Source organism: Esox lucius, chromosome 17 (genome assembly GCF_011004845.1).
Source record: "Esox lucius isolate fEsoLuc1 chromosome 17, fEsoLuc1.pri, whole genome shotgun sequence".
In the NCBI taxonomy this organism is placed as follows: Eukaryota; Metazoa; Chordata; class Actinopteri; order Esociformes; family Esocidae; genus Esox; species Esox lucius.
The window spans coordinates 44,174,571-44,198,434 of NC_047585.1; the positions used below are offsets into that span (position 1 = coordinate 44,174,571).

Consider the following 23,864-nt stretch of genomic DNA (forward strand, 5'->3'; position numbering starts at 1 on the left):
AAGAGTCTTCACAATACAACTGACAACAGGACGAAGGAGTCTTTAGAATACGACTGACCACTGGATGAAAGAGTCTTCACAATACAACTGACAACAGGACGAAGGAGTCTCCACAATACAACTGACCACAGGATGGAGTCTTCAGAATACGACTGACCACTGGATGAAAGTCTTCACAATACAACTGACAACAGGACGAAGGAGTCTTCACAATACGACTGACCACTGGATGAAGGAGTCTTTACAATACGACTGACCACAGGATGAAGGAGTCATAAAGACTCCTTCATCCTGAATGTCCGAATGGGAAAGAAAGGTGATTTAAGCAATTTTGAGCGTGGCGTGGTTGTTGGTGCCAGACGGGCCGGTCGGAGTATTTCCCAATCTGCTCAGTTACTAGGATTTTCACGCACAACCATTTCTAGGGTTTACAAAGAATGGTGTGAAAAGGGAAAAAACATCCAGTATGCGGCAGTCCTGTGGGCGAAAATGCCTTGTTGATGCTAGAGGTCAGAGGAGAATGGGACGACTGATTCAAGCTGATAGAAGAGCAACTTTGAATGAAATAACCACTCGTTACAACCGAGGTATGCAGCAAAGCATTTGTGAAGCCACAACACGCACAACCTTGAGGCGGATGGGCTACAACAGCAGAAGACCCCACCGGGTACCACTCATCTCCACTAAAAATAAGAAAAAGAGGCTACAATTTGCACGAGCTCATCAAAATTGGACATTTGAAGACTGGAAGAATGTTGCCTGGTCTGATGAGTCTCGATTTCTGTTGCGACATTCAGATGGTAGAGTCAGAATTTGGCGTAAACAGAATGAGAACATGGATCCATCATGCCTTGTTACCACTGTGCAGGCTGGTGGTGGTGGTGTAATGGTGTGGGGGATGTTTTCTTGGCACACTTTAGGCCCCTTAGTGCCAGTTGGGCATCGTTTAAATGCCACGGCCTACCTGAGCATTTTTTCTGACCATGTCCATCCCTTTATGACCACAACGTACCCATCCTCTGATGGCTACTTCCAGCAGGATAATGCACCATGTCACAAAGCTCGAATCATTTCAAATTGGTTTCTTGAACATGACAATGAGTTCACTGTACTGAAAAGGCCCCCACGGTCACCAGATCTCAACCCAATAGAGCATCTTTGGGATGTGGTGGAAGGGGAGCTTCATGCCCTGGATGTGCATCCCACAAATCTCCATCAACTGCAAGATGCTATCCTATCAATATGGGCCAACATTTCTAAAGAATGCTTTCAGTACCTTGTTGAGTCAATGCCATGTAGAATTAAGGCAGTTCTGAAGGCGAAAGGGGGTCAAACACAGTATTAGTATGGTGTTCCTAATAATCCTTTAGGTGAGTGTATAGGGGATATAGTGGTCTAAAGCAGTGTACAGTATAGGGGATATAGTGGTCTAAAGCAGTGTACAGTATAGGGGATATAGTGGTCTAAAGCAGTGTACAGTATAGGGGATATAGTGGTCTAAAGCAGTGTACAGTATAGGGGATATAGTGGTCTAAAGCAGTGTACAGTATAGACAATAGGGCAGTCTGAAGTAGCAAACTACTGTTTACTTAGAAAAGACCAAATAAAACAAAAATCTGAAAAAGGAATACAAATAAAACAATCAAGAAAAAACTCAAGTTTATTTATTTCAGGTTGATTTACAGTGATATCAGCTTTAGACATTTAGGGATCCCTTCTTGGGGACAGTGTATTTTTGGAGAAGTTTGGCCCTTTATATAGTGTGATCACGTGACTGTCGATGTCATTTAAAGGACAACAGAATTTAGTTCAGTTAAAAGTCTTGACCTCCTGACAGGGCATTTCTGTAGCTGTCATTCTTCCTTCTGTGGGTAACCCTTGGTACACACCACAACACACTTATTCAGTGGCAGGGGTATGACACAAAGACGATCCTGAAGAGTCACAGGTGGTGACAAACAGGCCAACAGCAATAATAACATAGAAACAAACCACTAGATTTGTTTGGCCACCCGACACTGAAAACTGGGCCAGGTTTAAAAGCATTAACAAATGCCTACACAGTAATTATTCACACACATTATCAGTAACCAACGGTCAAAACAAAAACATAATGGAAACGTGCAAAACATACAGAAGCTATCCTATACGCCTGCATCAGTATGAATGTTGAGGACAAGAACAGGGAATATTTGCGCATTTTAAATGGCCCTGTTGTGGACCAGACACCCAGAAGGAGCACACTGTAAAGAGAAGAGCGGGCCATTTGGGCGTGCAGACAGACTACAAGGAATAATTAACATAGCAGCCCTCCAAACAGAACAAAAGTTTCATTTACAGACATTACGCTTGACAGGGACACCTGGGTGATATATTGGGCTGTCATTTCCTACAAGCAGGCGGGACTCACTTCCACAAGTCCCACCTCCGGTCTGGGTAACAGGAAGGAATGTCACGACAGAAACAGCCGCGGTGGTTTTTTTGTCATCAGGAATACAAAACGTCTACCATTTAGCAGTCTCCTTTTTGAAGAGTTTGAAGCCACGGGGGGACCATGACGTCAGTAGCACATAGCACACTAAGATAACAGACTGGCAACACCTGCCAGAAGGTTAGGCCCAAATGGCAACCTAGTATTTCCTACATACTGCATTACCCAAACAGCCTAGTCCCTACACATGCGGTACCAGTCAAGAGTTTGCTCACACTAACCCATTCAATTGAATCCAAAACTTTTGACGGGTACCGTCCACTACAACTGTTTAGTGCACCGCTTTAGGGCACCAGTGTAACATTTTCTCTACCAGAAGGGTATAAGGGGTTTCTAGTTAAAAATAGGGCACTATAAATGGAATAGGGAGCCATTTGAGCCACACCGCCCCTGGGCTCCCTGGTCAGAATGGAGAGAGGCTGGGCACTTTGATGTTGATATCTCCGATGTTTATGTTGCGAGGCATTTCTGGGAGGTTCATATTCTTCACGGCTGACACAGCCCGAGCTGGGGCCGCTGAGAATCCGCCCTGAAACGCACACACGCAGATACGGTCAAAAGACAAACTGAGGTTTTACAGCGTTTATCATGCAATACCTTGTAATCAAAGAAACGATCAATAATAAGACACTAAGTGTCTCTGAACTAATTTTTATAGAAAAAGCTTCAGAAGAATGGTTTAAACTTTAAGAAACCAGTCACAAGGAAACTGACATTGAACGGATAAGAAATGCTTTTTTTCCATGTTCCTTTTACATAACATACTGCAAACAAGGTCCCTTTATGAAGTGAACTGTTGAGTATAGTGTGCAGTTTAGTGTAGGTACTGTATCTTTACGTGTATTGTGTACGTGTGGTTGTACATAGCATTTTAAATATATGTTGTGGTGAATAAAGTTTTAAGACAGGTCTGAAGGAAAGAAACAAAAAAAAGGTAAAAATAAAATACCAAACCCAGACGAACCTCTGATTTCTCCATGCGGTTTTGCAGCTCGACCTGACCCACAATCTCATTCATATTGGTCTCCAGCACCATGCCCCCCATCACCACCTCTTGGAGAATGTAGTGGACCTGGAAATCAGACAAAGGTTCAGGCATTGGACCTACTGAACAATTACAAACATCTGTCAAGGAAGCAGTGTTAAGAAGCTACTGTTTATAACACATGATAAATTAATCAGAACCAGAAGCAGTGTTAAGAATCTACTATAGTATTGTTGGTTTCCCGACTGTCTAGTTTCACTCCAAATAAGGCAAAGAAGAGTGAATCTCATTTATTGCCGAATGGCATTTTAATAGAAGATTACAAAAGTGGGTATTAGGGAGCTGCACAAAACAATAAACCAAGCCTTGAACCTAGCCTGAAACAGCTATAGCTACTCTTAGCATTAAGTAACAGAATGTCTTTGGCTGAGGCACACATCCGAGATAGCCTCAATTCACCTGCTAGATATCCCACTCCCAGAAACCCCCTGTTTATTATTAAAAGTGGCTTATCAGGGCTCAACGTTAACATTTTTTACTGTCCCTTCGTTCCAAAAGTTGTAATTTATTATTGTCATTTATTGTTACTTATCATGATTAATAATTTATGAAATGCATTCTGGATATATAAAAGAATATTTGTATATTTATTTCATAACATTTCTAATTATAAAAATTAATAATAAGATACGTCAAACAAAAGGTTATGTCGTGCAAATCCCCCAAATTCCTGATTCAACCAAGGGCCCCGAAGACGCATAATCAGCCACCCGCTTGGCTGTCATGCTGACCAGGTGCTCTTTGCTATTGGCATGGCTGGTCAGGGATTGTTTGTGAAGGTAGTCAGTGCCTTTTTAAAAAAGACCCACATTTGTCCACTCTAGCGGGAACTTAGGACAGACGACAGTGCATCGGAGTTCCATTGACGTGGAAACAGGTCAATTATTTTTTTGCACTGAGGTAAAAAACTTTCAAGCTCGTAGTTATCCTTCACTGCCCTCCTCAATTGAGTGACTACCACAAATGCTTTTTTGAAAAACAATACCAGACAGCCAGGCTTGCTAGTTTGATTCATCCCGACTTGACTTTTTACTGGCCTGGGGGCATCTGGCCATCCTTATTGTCCAGCCCTGATAACTTATGTACTTTCATGTAGGGGAGAGCTTCTTGTAATACCCAGAGCTCTTGGGGAATCACCTAGGTAAAATAAAACAATTATGTCTAGAGCCTAAGTCAGACTACCTATTTCCATGTTTCAGGTATAATGTAATAAAGTCCATGAAAATAAGTATTTTAAATAAGGTTCAATGGGCTGAATATACTTTTTGAATGTCTGAATATAGTCTATGCGGGAAGCATTTGTTCGTTGTTTGAGTCCTAAGTATAAACAACAGCAATGAAGCTGGAAAAGCGATGTGCTCACGACAATGGAATGTTGTTTACAGAGGGACAGTTCTACTCTTTGGTGAAACGGGTAGGCTACAACATAGAGAAAAATGTAAACTGGTATCGATCCTATTGACGCTAGAATCGATCTTCAAAAACGAGATGTAGAATCTGCATCATCGATATTTTGGGATCGATCCGCCCACCCCTAGCGTGGAGGCAGGCGGCCGAGATGGTTGGTGCTTCTGGTGGGTTTCACATCCTTAAAATATAATGTAAATATCAGATCGCTATATTAGCTGATTGGTGGCTATCTAATTCTAGCAAGCTGGTTTGCTAACTAGCTGGCATGGTTGCGTCAGAATTTAATCAATGAGCAAATTAATGTAGTACAGAAATATAAAATGTAAAAAACTTATTCCAATTCTGACCATTGTAATAAGCTTATTTTCCTTTACACAAATTTGCTATGCTTAAACCTTGATACACAGCTAACTGCTGTTATGATGCTAGCACGCCCACAAGCGATGCACTCCGAATAGCCAACAAACTATGCTAACATATCTACATCTTGACTTCCTATCTGACACACATACAATATTTGTTTGTTAAACTACAACCCAATTTGGTATACGGTAAATCTAATCTAATTTGTGCCGGATACATATCAGACCCAAATGTACCAGAAGAAAATATCAGCTCTATTTCCACACAGGCCAGCCAAATTGTTGTAACTTGTCTGGTACTCAACATTTCACATGCATTTTGCTGTACTCCCGCGGGGCTAATAGCTTCAGTGTTGCCAACTCCTCAGTAAGGAAATGCTATTGGCTGTCCTAAAAGTCGCTAAATGACATCGCCTAATTTGCATAATTTCCCATCAGCATCATGAATGGATTTATTTATTTTTTAATACAAAACTCTCTTTGAGGAAAATAATATACATATGCGTATTTACAAATGTTGTCTATGTACAAGAAATAATCACCTGAGCAAAAAAACAAAGAACAAATCAAAAAAAGGGGGCGCTATTTAAGTCAAAATCAAAAGGCTAGAAAGAAATGAACATTTAGAGCGACACACAAGGGGAGACATCATCATGGTCATGGATTAACTGCACGTGATGGACGCTGCCGGTAGGAGAGGAATAACATCGTAGGAGAGACAAAAAGTGAGTAAAAACACCCTAAATATGTTTAGAACTACAAATTAACTTTCTTCTGTAGATTATTTTTTCTTTTTTTTTTTAAACCATCCATCCTCCTTTATCCGGGCTTGGGACCGGCAAAAGTTACCCAGAAGAGACTCTCTGGCGGAGCGCATGCGCGATTAATTTTCAGTCTGGACGTGGAGGATTTAACATCTCCTGCTCTGACTGCAGCACGGAGGAACTGCTGTGCGAGGACTGGGCCGCCTGTGAGTGCTTTCAGATGGGGGAGGGGCCCACGGCGGCACCCGATGCTCGTTGAGAAGAGTAAGAACAAGTCTCCAGTAACACCACAAAAAGTCGCTAGATCTGTCGCTAGTCCCTTTTTTTTTTGAAGTCGCTAAGGGGGTCTGAAAAGTCGCTAAATCTAGAAACAAAGTTGCTAAGTTGGCAACACTGAATAGCTTACAGCTGTACAGTTTGGTTTCTTCAGAAAGTTCTCTCTAATTTAAAACTTTGTGACAAACGGTCTGTGTGGTAAATCCGCTTTATACGATATATATTATAAGATATTTATTTTTATTATTATATCCTAGGACCATGATTGATCCAACGGTAAGCTACATAACGTTTCATCGGAATCGGTCGGATAACGAAAAGGATGCCGGATAATCGGATTCCTGATATATTAGTGAAGACCTCTACCATACTTTGCTTTCTTTCTCTCAACACTTCGTATATATAAATAAAATATAAATAAAATACATGAATGAATTCACTTTTCATATCTGTTGACAGTTTTCTTCATCAACAGTAAGTCAGTGTAATGGATTACCTTTATTTGTATAAAATGAGTCTGATTCAACTACATGAGGTACACCAATACCAGAGGTTAAAAAAAAATCCACATATACTCAAATCCCCACAGACGTTTTAAATAATATGCAGATTCAGACTGTTAATGACAAACAAATTTCAACTAGATGCAATGCACGCATAGCTTCCAATAATAAACATTTCAACACCAACTTTACATGACACACAACAACAACCTTTGAAACATGGGGAAAGATCTGTGAGTCAATGAAATCTAGTTCAGCATTTAAGTAGATGACACAGACCCCGCTTCCTGTCTTTAGAAAAATGCATTGTAGTACAGTTAATCAGACCTCAAGTAGCATAGTATTATTATGCAATCAAATTCTAGTTAATCACATACAATACATGGGAAAACTCAAAGGCTGGAGAATTACAATAAAATTGTGCTAAGAACTTTGTGTAGGCCTATATATAAATAAAAGCTAATTATGAAAAGGTCTTTGTCCAGAGTTTTAGAGTAATTCTAAAGATTGAAATAGACAACAGAGAATTTTTCATTCCCAATGGAGAATACTACGGACTGACCACTGGCAAATAGTTTTACTTCAACTTGAAACGCCATAAGACTTCAATTTCCTGCTGCTAAATTAAAGCATGATGTCTCTGCACGTCTCTATGCCTGAGACCTTAGTTGAACACATTTAGGTCATCTGAGAGGAGACGGGTGGTTACTACAGGGATCAGGGTACTCAGATACCCCAAAACCATCCTAAACACAACCCTGGGGTAGTATGTGGAAGAAACATAGCTAAATATTTTAAATCACTGATCAGAAGTCCCTTTTCTGTAGTGTAGCAAAACAACTCCCCGCTAAAGGAGCTCCAGATGGTCTGGAAACCATGACAAACAACAAATCACTGATCAGACGTCCCTTTTCTGTAGTGTAGCAAAACAACTCCCCACTAAAGGAGACCCAGTCCAACGGCACCAACACGAAGGCGGGCAGGGTCACATTCTTTTACATGGAAAAACAAAAGGTCAAGGAGAGCCAGTGGTCCATTCAAATCATTCTGAAAACACACTACATTCTGGAGAACTCCAAGGAACGTGTAACAACGGCCTGATTCTGGATGTATGGTTACAAGACACTAGGACACATCCCTTTACCCAGATCCATTCAGCAGTGTTTGGTCTCCTGTTTAGACTGACTGGTTCCACTCAGCATAGCCTTAGCCAGGTTTCCACTTTGGACGTTCTGCTCGTTTCCTCATACAGGCTGTGGCTGCACTGAACCAGCCAGTCTGTGGGACGAGGTGTAAATTACTCAAACCAAGCACCTATAGACTTAGAGTGAACTCATCTTTCTCCCTAAGACTTAAAAGCAATATGTGATACTGTCCTTTCCACATTTCACTATTCATTTACCCCATTAGCAATTTTGGAATCACTTATAATCAGGGCTGTGTTCCATTTTTGTGCGGCAGATAAAATAAATGGAAAAGAATCACACCAAAGCCAACAATAACAACATATTTGGAGAAGTTGCTGACAACTAGGTACATGCTGTGGTGAATGTGCCAGGCATGAATTGAGCAATAGCTCAAAAAAAAGTTAACAACACATTTACTGTACTGTTCAATATTTCCTGAATTGGAAAAGAGGATATTCAGGGCCCATGGCTTGGCCCAAGGCCCACTGATTGGAATAAAATCAATGTCGTCTATTAGTGAGGGGGCCCCAGCATAAATCTTTTTAGGGGGCCCCGGATCCCAAGCGACGGCCCTGTCGTCAAATAAAAGTATAGTCCTGTGGTCCATAATCAGACATTTGAAGCAAGATTGGAGGTTTATTCTATATATTTAAATGTATAATGTCAAGGTTCTAGGTCTGTGGTATTCAAATCTGGCCCTTGAAGCCAGTTCAACTCTATATTTCCATTGCAACCCCCTAATAAGGGACTAAGCCTTCTGTTCCACCTCATCATTAATTGCCCACCTGGTGTCCCCGGTCTATTTAAGTCCCTGATTAGGGGGTTGGAATGAAACAATGGAGTGGAACCGGCTTGGAGGGCCCGATTTGAACACCACTGTTCTAGGAAAAATAAGCAAAATTCTATGGAATTCTCTCATCCTCAATCCTTTTCCTGCCACGCCAGACATTTCTGTCTTGGTTGCATTTCTGTCTTGGTTGCATTTCTGTCTTGGTTGCATTTCTGTCTAGGTTGCGGTCTATGTTTGAGAAATATCTACTTGGATTACACAACTCAAATAGTTGGAGCAAGGACATTTTTGTAACCTATTGGCATTGAGCAACATCAGGAGAAACGTGTATATAGTAATGTAATAGGGGCTCAATCTGGCAAGGCTAGCAGCTGCAGTCAGGTGGGGAAGGTGTTTTTTTTTGTCTTTTCAATACCCCAAATTAATTACCTGTTACCTTATTATTTCATCAAACAGCGGAATACGGCATCGAACAAATTACATTTACTAAAACTTACATTCTAGTCGACAAATCCACAAATGACATCTTGTCTGAGACAGGGCTATTGTTGTCCATGAGACCGGGCGGCGGTTAGAAGAAACCAACTGAATGATACCAAGGACTGACTGCCTTGTGCAATGACTGAACAAATCTGAAGGTCACCACTGACTCTAACCCTTCTCACTACAATCACCTTCCATGTCCATGTTGAGCCATCATACTGCTGGAAGTTTGGAATTAGACAAAACCACAGACTCAAAAAGCTTATGACACAAAACTAAATGTTATTATCCAAATCCAATACATATCATAACAGCCTTGGTACATTCTTCTCATGGAGTAAAACTTACCTTATCCATGTGGAAGATAAGGTCCAACTCACAAACATTCTCAAAGCATTTGTCCAGGGTTTCCACAAACACCTAGAGAGGAAATTGTCCATGAGTTTAAAATAACAATTATTTCAGAACAATGTTATGTGGCACAAATTCACTCATTTAGAAACCGTGTGGTTTGAACCTTTGTTATATATTAGGGGTGGGATGATATGAGAATTTCATGTCACGATTATCCTGGCCAAATTTATCTCAATAACAATTCTGGTTTCTAGCTCAAAACGGCTGATCAGATTTTCTTCCATTACATTAATATGGTTCCTGTGCATTTCAAAAGCCATTACAATAAAATAATATCAAAGAAGGATTTCAATAAATAATACTACATAACCTGGAAATCTCTAAATGTATAAGGTTGCCAGCTTCATTGACATACATTGCAGAGGATGTTTAGTGGCATTTGGTGAGATTTACCCTCCACCAGTTCAATTAAAAAAGTAGTCAGGGACATTTCGATGTCTGGAAAGAGATGTTTTAAGTCACTCATCTAAGGATCAGGGGCGAAAAAAGGTTTAATATCCTACAATTTCTTCACTTCCGTGCAGCATTTTAGTTGCCTTATTAGCTAACGATTTAGCCTATTTGATGTATCGACAATTCCGAACTTCATAATTCATTATAACTGCTCCCATTATGTTGTGCAAATCATGCAGATAGATGTTATTTTGACCTTCGCAAATGATATTCTATTTGTCTTATCCAGTTACTTTTGGTAGGAAAGAGTTAACAATTAGCCTAAAACATAAACAAAATTATAATTAGGAAATTGAGAGATAAATGTATAATAGTTTATATCCTATTCATGTTTTCTACATTTGGCAGTTTGTTAACAGGTTATTTTTCCTGCATGCATCTCTCGTAGCTACATGTAATTTTAGGACACCATTGGTTTGTTTGAGCTCAACATTGTTTCAACTGCTTATTTTCCACGGTAACGGAATGGACAGGTGATCAGAAGCTTCTTTTTGTTGGCTACAATGTGTAGTGTGGTTGGGCTAGTACTACTGTAAAGGAACTGGAAAACAAGTTTATTCATTATATCATTCAACATCACAATGAATAGCCAATATCACTGTTCTTTATGTGTGTAGGGTGACGATAAAAATAGTAGCACCGGAACTCTTGAGGGATGTTCCTTTTAGTTACTAGTCTACCATCAGACGCCCCGCACACACCTGTATAGCCCTACACATGTACACAGACCGGGTAGCCCTAATTTGTACCCAAGCAATAACCTATTCAACAAACAAATCAAAACACACACACATTAGCGAGTGAGCGAGATGCGTTTATAATAAACACTATCTTCTTGGCTCCACACTTTAAAATGTCTTCATGAAAATACTAAACTGTAGATGGTGAGAAATCAGACTGGCCAAGTTATAATATAAAATGCAGGTGCAACATCAATGGCCACTGCCAGACAGGTTAAAACGCTTTAGCGGATTTAATGCAGCCTTTCTGTCTTTCAGACACATTTCTGTATGATACGCTAATAATCAGACAAAATTAAGATCTGATTATCCCTCATCCCCAGCATATTTCGGATATGGACGACTTTAGATATCAGTCGGATTGGGTGTTGATTTAATTTACAATATTCTTCAATTTATGCCATCAGAGACCTAACTTTTTTTTCTCACTGGCCCTAACATGTCAGTTGGTCTGAAATCTGCTAGTCCGGACTGAATTTCTACAGGCTAAAATGAAAAAAATAACTATACAATTGTATTGTATATAAATATCAAATCATCAGAATGTTGATTTATACCACAGTTTTGCATGTGATGTGAGACATAAATATGTCTCACATCATTTTTACATAAATATGATGCAATGTACATCATTACTTTAAATAAATATAAAATATTACCATAACATCTTTTCATGAAGATACTTGCATTTAATGTGACATTTTCAAGCTTAATAAAAAAAAGAAATGTGTTAATATATCTATGGTTACATAAAATATGGCACAATACACATTCAATCCAACAGGAGGGGTAGTCACACAAGTTGGTTCACAGGAATCCTGGTTGTCACTGCTAGTAAGCCCTAAGGCAGGCATAGTTAATGGGACACTTACTGTTGACAAGCCATGTCCATATGGTTTCTCTATTCATGGACAGAGACAGTATTAACGGACTATCCATATTCACAGACTTTGCCGTGGGGGTAGTGCGTTAATGGTTTCTCTATCCATGGACGTAGTGCGTTAATGGTTTCTCTATCCGTGGACGTAGTGCGTTAATGGTTTCTCTATCCGTGGACGTAGTGCGTTAATGGTTTCTCTATCCGTGGACGTAGTGCGTTAATGGTTTCTCTATCCGTGGACGTAGTGCGTTAATGGTTTCTCTATCCGAGGACGTAGTGCGTTAATGGTTTCTCTATCCGTGGACGTAGTGCGTTAATGGTTTCTCTATCCGTGGACGTAGTGCGTTAATGGTTTCTCTATCCGTGGACGTGGTGCGTTAATGGTTTCTCTATCCGTGGACGTAGTGCGTTAATGGTTTCTCTATCCGTGGACGTAGTGCGTTAATGGTTTCTCCCTCTTCACAACATCGTAGACATTCATTGGTGCAGCCGTGGGGTTGTCAGCAGCGTTTGGCCACAACACACGCAACATGCCACAGGGAGTCAAGAGCAGGTTTTCTCCGGTTGTTTGTCCCCTTGAAAAACGACCCTGCCTTATCGGCTTTCATCAGAAACTCACGACAGGTACAGCAGTACGTGTCCCTTGCCATTATCGTTTTCAACCCACGGAAACTATTCTTTCCACAAAAGCAAAATGATCGCGTTCGCTTTGCCTCATACGATGCCATGTTTGGGTCCTGCTCTAGATTGCACTATGAATTATGATTGGTCAAAACAGATCGAACAGCCATGGAATCCCATTGTCCAAAAAGACGACACCAGTACTGTACCACACTGAGAAGCGGTACAGAGACATTTTAATGTGAGATCAAGTGAAAATTGAAGCAGGAAGAGTAACAAAGATGACAAGCAAACGTTTTAATATGATACTATGAATTTAAAAATGGGGAAATTGAGCACTGTCTTTGTCTACTGGCCAGACGTTAGGTCTTACTGGCCCCGGTTCTAATTGATTCATCATTCAAAGAGACTATTGCTTCAATAATAGAGAGAAAAGTTTTCCTCCTGTAGGATCTACACTACCAGGATTTTGTTAAAATATGCATTTTTCAGCTTTTATTTGTGTATTTTTGATTAACCAGTAGCAACACTTTGTACATAGTATCCCTATTAGGCACCAACGGAAATGGGCAAATTGGCTCGACAGGTGTTTCTGATTAACGTCTCGAACACAGCGTTCAGGTAAAAAAAACAAAAAAAACATCTCTCGGCAGAAAAAATAAACATAACCTCTACAATCCCCAGACCAGTTCACCAGCAGCAGAACTGCTGAGGCCAAGCTGCATCGCAAACATCTAGTGAGCCTCAAATAACAGCACACCCCGGTCACATTTGACTAAAAAGTACATAACAGAGACTGCAGAGTACTGTGAAAGGGTCTGCGGGACAGATGGGACAAAGATTACCATACCAGACTAATGGCGGGAAGAATGTATTGGGGGGCAAGGAAGGAACTAGCCAAGATCCACCATATACCCCCACATCTGTTGAATGTGGCGTGGGGAGGGGCGTGTCACGGCTGCCACTGCACCCACATAGATAACGTCGCTGATTAAGTCCAAACAAAAGCCTCCAAACCCATTGGATTCCACTTCATCACGCAGCATGACAACAACCCCAAACTTACTGCCATGACAACTTGGGAGGTTCTCCGGGCCATAAAAGGACGGTCGAAGAAGAAGGGCAAGAACAGAGCAAGTTTACGGGGCAGGCCACAAATAGTCAAATAAAGGCCCTGCACAAGGGCAGCGTCTTCAAGACCCAAATCCTTTTGGTCATTGTGGGCTATTGTCTAAAAAGAAGCGGTTCCAGCTGGTATTTGATCAGCAACACTGGGCAAAAGAGCAATGGAAAAAAAGAATGCCAGATCCTGTTGCACAATGATGACGGCAAAGTCTGGATTTGGCTAGTGCCGTCAGGGGAGCTATCCTGCCTGGTGTCAACAGTAGCAGCTGGCTGTTATGTCATTGTAACTGTAATGTTTTCCTGGCCAAGGTTTTCAGGTCCAATCAAAATCTGTTCAGACCATTTAACTTTGTGCAAATGTTGTTGTGTTATTGCCAAATTAAGTAACCATGCAAGAAGACGGTCCTTGGTCAGTGAGGTGACCAAGAACCCAAAGATCACTATAAAATGCTTCAGATGTTGCTCTGCACATATCGGAGAACCTGATAGATATACAACCATCAGTACAGCACTACGTAAGTCACGCCTTTATGTAAGAATGGATACATGGAAATCACTACTGAGTAAATGGCATGACATGCCAGTCGCAGTTTGCCAAACCTCATATAAAGATTATCTGGTCTGATGAGACCAAAGTCTAACTATTAGGCCTGAATGACAAGTGCTACATACAGTGAAATAACCTGGTCATCACCTGGTTAATCCCATCCCTATGGTGAAGCATGGTGGTGGGAGCATCATGCCATGGGCATGCTTTTCAGTGCCAGGGTTTGAGAAAAGGATTAATTGAGAATCAGAAATGTCTTTAACCACTACACCATAGAGCAATGTTTGAGAGTGTTGGTATAGCCTCTCAACCTTAGATCATTGTGTCATGATTTAACATTACGCCACATTTGAATATTTCGCTAGACACCATTAAGCATTGTGTTAAACTGACTAACGTTTCTTATTAAGTTTACCTCCACCAAAAATCTATGAACTGTATGGCTTTTGCCACTGGCCGTTTGAACAGATTATGAGTCAGTATAGGCTTACTAGTATCTACTAACTTACTACTTGGAATACTCAAAATAATTGAGCAATTGCTAGCGAGACAGAAGATGTACTTTACACTGCCAAACCTATTTAATTTAACAGTACAACGTCTGTTTCTTTCATTCGGGAACGACACTGACACAATAGCTATCAATAAAGGAGACAATAACTGACTTATTCGTCAAGTGAAAAGACAAGAGAATCGTGGAAACCCCTACTCTTTTACTGCCCAAGGGTTTATGATCTAGCTGAGATCTCCCCCCCAACAAATGCATGGATGAGCACAAATATTCAATCTAGCCAAATATTCAAACAGTTTTACTTTAGGCTTTACTATAAAATAGCTATTGAAGGTTGTAGCCAGCAAAGTTTTTTTTTTTTTTTGACAAATCCTAATTCATAACTGGTTTTAACTGTGACGAGATTCGAACGCAAGATGTCGTTTGGCAGTCCGCATCTCTAACCACTAAAGTCAGTCAGTCAAAGACATTCACTCTTCTTGGCTGGGTCCACTTAGACAGTCCGGCCAAAAAAGGAGAGGTGAGGAAAGTGATCTGGATATTTTCCCAAGGCACTGTATACACAATGCAGTTCATAAGTATTGGGACAGTGACAGAAGTTGTGTTGTTTTGACTCTGCTCTCGGACTGTGGATTAGAAGTGAATAAAGTTGTGGGAAACCGGCATCACAGCTATTTCTTAGTAGTCAGCTGTGTTTGTTTGCATAATTAGTGCACAAGAGAGCTGTCATTCTCTAGTCCTGATTCTAGGCTTTGTATTTGGACTCGTTTGCTGGTGTCTGACAACTCAAGGACCAAGGAATTGTCTGTGCAAGTCGATGCTATGCATCGCCATCATGATGCACCAGAACAAACTGATTATAGACCTAACCAAAACATTAGGGGTGCCATTACATTTTGTAGATTTACTTGAAAGCACCAGCCAGCTCAGTAACACGCAGTGAGTTTGTCGCCAGTGGCCAACTTAAATCACGGGGGACCGTGCATGAAAAGGTCTGTAATTCTTACGCATTTTTTCTTTTTTAAAAGTTTAGGTCATAAATCTTTGATCCAGAGGATTCAGGCAGTTCTGTAAGCAAGGTGGAGGACACCCACAACCAAAATTGTTGTACCTAGTAATGGATGTGTATGTACACAACACACAATCTGATCTTAGATTAAACCCAGGCTCATATAAAACATCCTACCAACAGGTTTTACAACGCCATGTGACGAGTTCAACAGTCATGAAGAACAGGTCAAAGAAGCCTCTCAGTCACATCTCAAGCATGCCTAAACATCTTGTCAACTTGACATCCCTGACAAGCACCACACTTTCATGAACATGTTCAAACACGCATTTGATAAACAGTCAACTTGGATAGTACACAGATGAGTAAATTGAGGTGTGACTTCAAAGTGTAATACTCTAGGATAAGTACATCCCACTCTGAATAAATAAACAACCAATGCATAATACTTTAGTTAAATAAAGGAAAAACACGTACTGCTCTGTTTAAATAAATGATAAACACATTCAGGTAGCCTTATATCCATACAACCAGGGCCGTGGCTGGGAATCCGGGGCCCCCTGAAAAGATATATGCCTGGGCCCCCTCACTTACAGACAACACCATCAGCGGCCCCCCCAAGCCACAGGCCCCGTGAATCATATCCACCAGCTACAGCCCTGCATAAAACCCTACCCTTGTTGGAAAGCATGGTTTGATCACGCTTCAATAATATAATCTGATGGATGAGCACTCACCTGAATCAAATCCAGAATCCCCAGTTCACTCTCTGAGGAGTCCACACAGAAAACAAAGTACAGCGTAGCATAGTGTCGGTAGATCAACTTGTAGTCCGAACCACCAATTAAACTACAAATGAAGAGAAATAATCCAGTGAACTAAACCATGTCTTTATTTACCTAAATGTTTTATTGAATGCTCAGCCTGAATTCTATACGCTTTAGGGCGTTTACTTGAAAAGCATGCATAATTAAACAGCCAATACATTTGATTTTTCTTCCAATACCGACAGTGTTGTTGAACAATTATTTTTCTTCAACGCTAATCTTGCTAGCAATGCTAACGACAGCTACCTTCCCCCCTCCAAGAAGTTGCAGACGTTATCGTCCCTTTTCGAAACAAGATGAAAAGTCTCTCGAATGATCTGTTGTTGCAGATCTTCTGCCTGAGAAGAAACATAGTTAATAACTAGTAAACAGATTTATTGCAGTGAAAATTCGATGGTTATCTGGAGTAGCTACAACGCAGCTAGCTAGCTGAATGGCAGTGCATTACTTTTCATGGTTATGGTACAATACGACATAGGAGACCGACGCCTCTAAATGTCTTATTATGTTCCTGCCTTCTGTTTGCTTCAACATCTTAATATTTGCTGTGGGGTTTTAGACTGGGTATCATTGTGAGTATAGCTGATGTAAAAAGGGCTTTATAATATAAATATAATTAATATATAAATGAAAGTGTTTAGCTAGCTAGCAAACGGTGCTATCATAGCTCACTAACACAGCTGGCACATAAAACATTGCAATAATACCTAGTGAATATTAGACTTTGAACATTTCAATACTTACAAAATATTCATAAAATCTGATAAGCCGTGGTTTCCCATGGTTGTTAAATATTAAAATAGCTTTAATCATTTTTCGCTAGAAATGTCTTAAATCACTTGATTAAAGAACTGCAGCTAAATACACGTATAAGAAGCTGGTCGTGAGCAGCAACAGTAGATGCTTAGTAATGTCTCGTTATTTCGCCTTTAAAATAAAGGTCCACAATATAAGATGACGAATATTTATTTTAAAAAAGTTTAAACATTACGCGTTTCGAATAGATGGATAATGTTGGAAGGTTGTTAAACCATTTACTTCATATCATTATATCATTGTGGCCAATGGTATGGTGGAGCAAAAAAAAAATATTTTTAAAATATTAGATATGTTCTCTAGATTGATTTACTTAAGCTCGAACTATTTGTCAATGTACTCCATGGTACTAATAATATTATTTACCTTATATAATGTATTATTTATGTAGTAATTATCTTTAGTTCATATTTTCCCCGTGTAGGTATTCTTAAAAAATATATTTTCATAATATGCACTAAGCAAAGCTGCAAAAATATCATGTAAAAATAGCTTTTCACTGCAGACGTTTATTTTGAAGGGAAATACGAAAACCTGACGTCTTTTTGTTTCTACCGAATCGTTAATGTTGCTTGCATAACGCTTTTGAACTAACATATAACTGCTCTCCAGCTGGCGGATGTATTTCTAACTAGCTTCCGGTATGCGTGTACTGATTTAGAGGTCGACCTGAAATTATTGTATTCATAGCAAAGGTTCCAAAATGAATAGTTATTCCCTTAAACTCTTTATTTTTCTGAAATAAATAAATACTGCTAGCGCACGTATTATGAGTCATGAAGACAATAACGTGACCAAATATATTCTAATTATGGATTAGAAATACTCACGAACAGCCAGATTTATCTGACACCGGATAGTCACAAATACTTGTTACCTGTGTTGCATATTGGCTAAACATAATGTTGTAACATAATTTAACCAGTAGATGGCAATATAAAAACTTCTCAAAGCACAATCTGCATTCTAGAGGTATCTGAATCAGAATTAGGATGTCCGATTATTTTAAGAGAAAAACATAACAGAAAAAAGCCATATCAATCTGATCCAGAAAATCACAAAAGGCAGTTATAGAATAGGTCAATTTAGAATGTAATACAACTGGATTAGACATGTTACGCTAAGCCTGTCCATGTTGTTTCATAATTCCAGTAACGTGTTAATGTTTCCCTTGAATAATGGTTCTCTGTCTGGAAGTGTCCAGCGCAGGTGTCTGGTGCCTATTAGGAAACTGAGGTGATGACCCAATGTCTCAGATTACCCAACATAGCAAATGATCAGAGACTACAGCACATCATTAGACCAATATTAACATTTCCAATTCATCTCAAATAAGTCACTGTGACCCAGAGATTGTCACCAAAGTTAGTAAGGCAAAGTAGATTTTATATCCTAAATCATGCATTGTGATTGTTGTAATATAGGTTTTTCCCTGGGTATAACTCCTGTCGACCGAAACAGCTTCTCTGTCGTTTCACGGTCATTGAGGTCGTCACCGCATTATCTTGAGTCAACACCATCACTTCTGTTGTTTTACACAGCTGTTCCTGTGTTAACGAAGGAAACACACTGTTTGGTTTTTACCCAGTAACCGTCACACTCGAAAGAACCTGCTAGTAGGGCCGTCGAGTGGCATATCTGTCGAAGTCTCTCAGAAAAATTGCATCATTCCGGTTATGTGGTCAAATCCTGGCAGACCGATAATATCAATAGAGTGGTGTGTATTGGTCTTGTGCTGGGCGGGGTGGGGTGGTGTCTTGTACAGGGATGCCTCATCACGTTACGCTATACCCGGGGTGAGATGGTCGTGGGTCCCTAACCCTTAAACTCTAATGTGTCCTTGTGGTATGTTGGGTGGCTTAACCATGGTTTTTGGCCAGGAAAAGCATTCCCCTCAGGTGAGTATGAACATAAACTTCCTGGTTGAGCAGGCAGTGTGATGAGAATCCAAACAGCTTGGCAAGATGTGGAGGCATGGCTGAAAGAAATGCAGGGCCAATGGCTAGTTGCCCTCACACAATTTATTGCCTTGTAACATCCAGTAGATTTGCCCTGTTATCAAACTGATTTCGTCATCATGTGAGCCCAGTTTTTGCTTCTCACAGCTATTTTGGTAATAAAAATTCATACTTCATACATTATTATTATTCATTTCCATTTCACTATACCTTGTATACGAGCCACAAACGTTGTACTTGAATGAAATGAGTGAAACTCTGACTTGATTTAGAAACAACCTGAATCCAAGTGAACTGGTTGAAAACCTAGAGTGACTTATATTGGTAACAAGGATAACATGCACATATGAGGACCTACTGCTGTTCCAAGCTGTAAGACGCATCCCCTGTAATTATATCTTTTCAGCCGTTAATATAAACCATGGATGTTATGTTACTTCTCTGGAGTCCAGAGCAGGTGGAATCACCTGGCCCTTCTGTTGTCACTGGGCAAAGCACTCCATTAATTGACCACACTCCGCAACAGGTATGGCTGTGTCTAGTGTTTAAAAAAAAAACACTGTACCCTTGAATTAAGTTTGGTAAAGACACATGGACTTAATAATTTACACACTCCAATGTTCTAATTTCAGATAGTTTAAACGTGTTTGTGCCAGGCTATATGGGCCTTATGGATAATACCATGATAATAGTGTGTTGTTTGTGAAACCTACTGCACGGTTCATCCTGGGACATATTATAAAGAGAAGAACAACAAGAGAAAGAAGACACGGGGGAAAGACAGAAGGGAGGAAAAGCAAGGAGAGGAAGAGTGAATGGGAGAAAAGGGGTGAGGAGAGATGGGGAGACCAGGAGACGGGGGGTTCATTCCAGGGCATGTTGCTTTCACACAGTTTGATATGGTGATAAAAATAAAAACAATAGAAGATGTCTAAGTTTATTTCCACATCGCCTCAGACATAATTTTCCATTATTCCTGTGTTCAACAGTTGCTATTCATCATTAGTGCTTCAGAAGCTGTCTGCACTGTCCTCCCCTTCCTCCCTTCATGAACAACAAACAGCCAGTCATTACCACGTGTGATCCGCTGGTGGCAAACAGGCCTCGGGTTCCAAACGCCACCGTGTTTCCATACATGCCCACCATAGGACCTGGTGAAAAACAGGGCGCCATATAGGGGAACACGGCTCCATTTGGGACACAGACATCGTCAATTCCACATGAGTGCCGCAGGAGAATGGGTTCATCAGAGGCGGTCAAGTTGGTGGGCTTGGCAGGCTGCCGTATGGACACACTTTATGGAGACTCAACAAATGCAAGTGGACAGGCACAACATTCCGTGACCAGAGGGGGTCATCTGGTGCAGGCCGGACTCTGAATGGCTGGCTGTACGCGACTCATTGAGCTGCTCTTGATCTTGGGTGGTCACTGTTTCACTGATAGGCAGTTTAGTTTTTTAAGTTTTTTTTTTTTTAAAGGGGCAATCTGCAGTTGACCCCATTGGTGCAGGAGAAAAGCCTGCGAAGAGACACATGGGAAACACTCTCCAACACGCCCTCGAATGAGTTGAACTGTCATTGTGCTGTTGGTATTTTAAATGTCAAGCTGTATGTAAGTGTTCTGTTAGTGTTGTGTTTTAATTGTTACCAGCTGTTACCTTGGCAACACCTCACGGGAACCTGGCAAAAGGTAATAAACAACAACACAGTGGTCACCATGCCACTGTTTTGGTAAACAGCTGAGGGATGGGGCCGGAGAGCATAACCGCTCTCAGATTCATAAACAGAGGTATAGATGCAGAAACAGACCACCCCTGAAAAACACCAAAAACCTAGTTCTGACAATGAATCACATTGTCTTCAAACTATGGACTAAAACAGGTTTACATTATGAATTCAGAAGGGCATGACAGTTCAACTCAACTTTATACGCTGTATTCTCCAAGAATCACTGGCTTTTTGAAAGTACCTAAAAAAATAGATCTACTGACAGGCACAACATTCCGTGACCAGAGGGGGTTATCTGGTACAGACTGGACTCTGTTGAACGGCTGTCCGCGACTCTCTGAGCGGGAACTGGGTGGTCACCGTTTCACTGACAGACAGTTGACGTTTTCAAGTGGTTTTGAAATGGTCACCCTAACCCCTTCATAGTGCTCTGTGTTGGAGAGCAGCCGCATGGGCCCAGCTCCGCAGCGGTGCGCTCCGCTGACAGGGGAAATGGTGCTTTTTGGGACGCGGCCAGAGTGAGTTTTCTTTTTTTTTGTTTCTGTGGTAATTGTAGGAATGTGAGCGAAGCGTAGCTGTGCTTGCCAGGGTTGAGGTAATGTGTGGCAGTGTACAGGTCTTTGTGTCCCCTTCTCTCCGGGACGATGGATGAAAGAGGGTTATAATTATGGGGATAATTAGAACTGTCAAGGATTCTTCTACGGTGAACTGGCACTGTGCCCCAAATGGCACCCTATTCCTTGCTTTGTGCACTTGCATTAGACCAGGGCTCTATGGACTCTGGTGGAACGTATTGCACTATAGAGGACCTAGGGTGGCCTTCGGGAAACGGCCTGGGTTTGATCTGACTGCTTCCTTTTCTCTCAATGTGTTGCGGAGCAGACCACCAACAGACCACCAACAGACCACCAACAGATCACCAACAGACCATGTGGACACAGTTCTCCTCTTCTCTGGAGGCCTGCATTGTTTGGGTTTGAGAGTTCAACAAAGGGAATTTGAGGATGGAGCTCCCCGAATTTAACCAACACGTCTCCTATGTGACATGCAGAGTGAATATTCCATTGTTATGTCCTTTTTCTGAACTTCCAAATGGCTCTGGGACAACGCCTCCATTCGTGGTAGTGCTACCCCTGACCCCATAGAGAAACTAAACATGGTGGCAGTGTATCTTAGAGCATTGACCAGTAGCATGAAGGTTGTCAGGTTCAATCCCCAAGCCGACAGGGCTAAACATTTGTGGTTTTGTCCCTGGATGACTGCTCCCAGGCTGTTGCGGTGAATGAGAATGTGGTCTCTGTCAGCTTACCTGGTAAAATAAGGGTATTTTTTTTATGGTGTTGTTCTCCCTGGTCTTTCTCTGGCTAACAAAATGTGTCTGCACAGGTGAAAACAAATGAGTCTAACGGGCGCATTACTAGACATTACTAGAATTACAAGACATTGCCAAATGTCTTTTTGTGCAGTTACCAAAGTCTGGAGCAAAATCCACATCAGAAACTGTCCATGAATGCAGCACAGTGCATATTCTTACACAGACCCCCCATCATTTCTGTTGCACACTCAACAGCTTCTCTCTTATACTCTTCTGTTACTGAGGTGGCGACTAGCAATCTCAGCTGTGATTCTGGCCCACAACCTCAAGCTCAATGTAGGCAGAGCATTTCTGCTCCAGCGCCCAGCTCTAAGACTTCATAGTGGTTGACAACACCACAGAGTCACCGTCCCAGAGTGCTACCTTGGACAACCACTTGTTGCTCCGCGCAAACATCAACAAGGTGACTAGCTCTTGCATGTTTATTCTCCACAACGTTTAAAATAGTAGGACCGTAGACAGGAAGTGGTGCGGAACACCAGCTTTTCACGTCCGGACTACAGCAAGTCAGTACTGGTAATGCTCCCCGGTTGTGTCATCAAACCCATGCAACAGCCTTCCTATCATTCAACCATCTGGAGTTGTCCAATGCTAGCCCACTTCCCTCAGCTGTCCACTGGGTTACAGTGTAACAGCCAGGAACCTGTTGCCTACCATAAGATCCCAAAGGGAATGGCCCCTTCTTATCTTCAGGCTATGTTTAATCCATACATCTCAACCAGAAGCCATTGCTCCACCGCCCCTGGTCTCATGTCACACTTCCTGGAGCTTCCGCGAACTCAGCCAAATTTTTCTCTGTTGATATGATTGTGATATGCTGATGTAGCTCTGAGCTTCTGATCACAAGGACTAAAACGTACATGTACCTCCTGTTTTCAGTGTCTAAGAAAAACACTGAAAAGTGTAGTCTTAAATAACGAGTCTAATATATGATCTGAACGTTTTTTATTCTTCATTATTTTAGTCGGTATGTTTCGACTATTTTGTATCATTCCGTTATGAACTGTTGGTGCATGGCTGCGCAGCGAGGCGTGATTTGTATAGTTTTACGCCACTAGGTGGTGTCAGTGATGTTAGTTACATTTGAAGTAACCTGACGTTGCAAGCGTTAAAGAAACATTAGAAGAAACGCCACAACAACATTACAACACTTGGGTCATTGCACCAACATCCTGATAGTATGTATAACTACCAAATACCTATTGGACAGTATTCAAACTGATTCTTCGAGAAAAATATGAATTTCATCCTTGCTGATGTGTAGCAGCTCTAACAAATTTAATGAAGGATATGTAATAATAACAAAATCCTTGACCTGAAGAAACGAACCTATATCGGAGCCCATGGTATACAATTAAGCTAATATGTACATTTATCATTATATACGTTCGTTATCAGAAACATACATTTAGCCCAGTGGTGTGTGGGCATTTGTCAGAGGAAAAACAATCCCACTCCTGGAGTTCTTTCCAGGTTTTCCCATCAGCCTAGAAGAACGTAGCTGGCTAATGTGTGTGGCTGGAAGACCGAGCGACTCCGAGCCTTGTTTA

The 23,864-nt window shown here is 41.0% G+C and overlaps 1 protein-coding gene across 1 annotated transcript; it reads right to left on the reverse strand.

The window, feature by feature from the left end:
* Positions 1 to 1,639: 1,639 nt before the first annotated feature.
* ap3s2 (adaptor related protein complex 3 subunit sigma 2) lies at positions 1,640 to 17,333 on the reverse strand. The gene is made up of 6 exons (XM_013138044.3): positions 17,183 to 17,333; positions 16,685 to 16,776; positions 16,349 to 16,460; positions 9,660 to 9,731; positions 3,456 to 3,563; positions 1,640 to 3,020 (listed from the first exon to the last, which is right to left on the reverse strand). The coding sequence occupies exons 1-6, from the start codon at positions 17,249 to 17,251 to the stop codon at positions 2,895 to 2,897; spliced, it is 579 nt and encodes a 192-aa protein (XP_012993498.2). The 5' UTR covers positions 17,252 to 17,333; the 3' UTR covers positions 1,640 to 2,894.
* Positions 17,334 to 23,864: the final 6,531 nt, after the last annotated feature.

Coding starts and splice junctions, on each gene's coding strand:
- ap3s2 (XM_013138044.3), bottom strand. CDS start 17,251: ATGATTAAAGCTATTTTAATATTTAACAACCATGGGAAACCACGGCTT. Junction 16,461..16,684: donor AACTTCTTGGAGGGGGGAAG/GTAGCTGTCGTT, acceptor CTTCATTTGTAG/TTTAATTGGTGGTTCGGACT. Junction 9,732..16,348: donor GGATTCTGGATTTGATTCAG/GTGAGTGCTCAT, acceptor TTTCCTCTCTAG/GTGTTTGTGGAAACCCTGGA.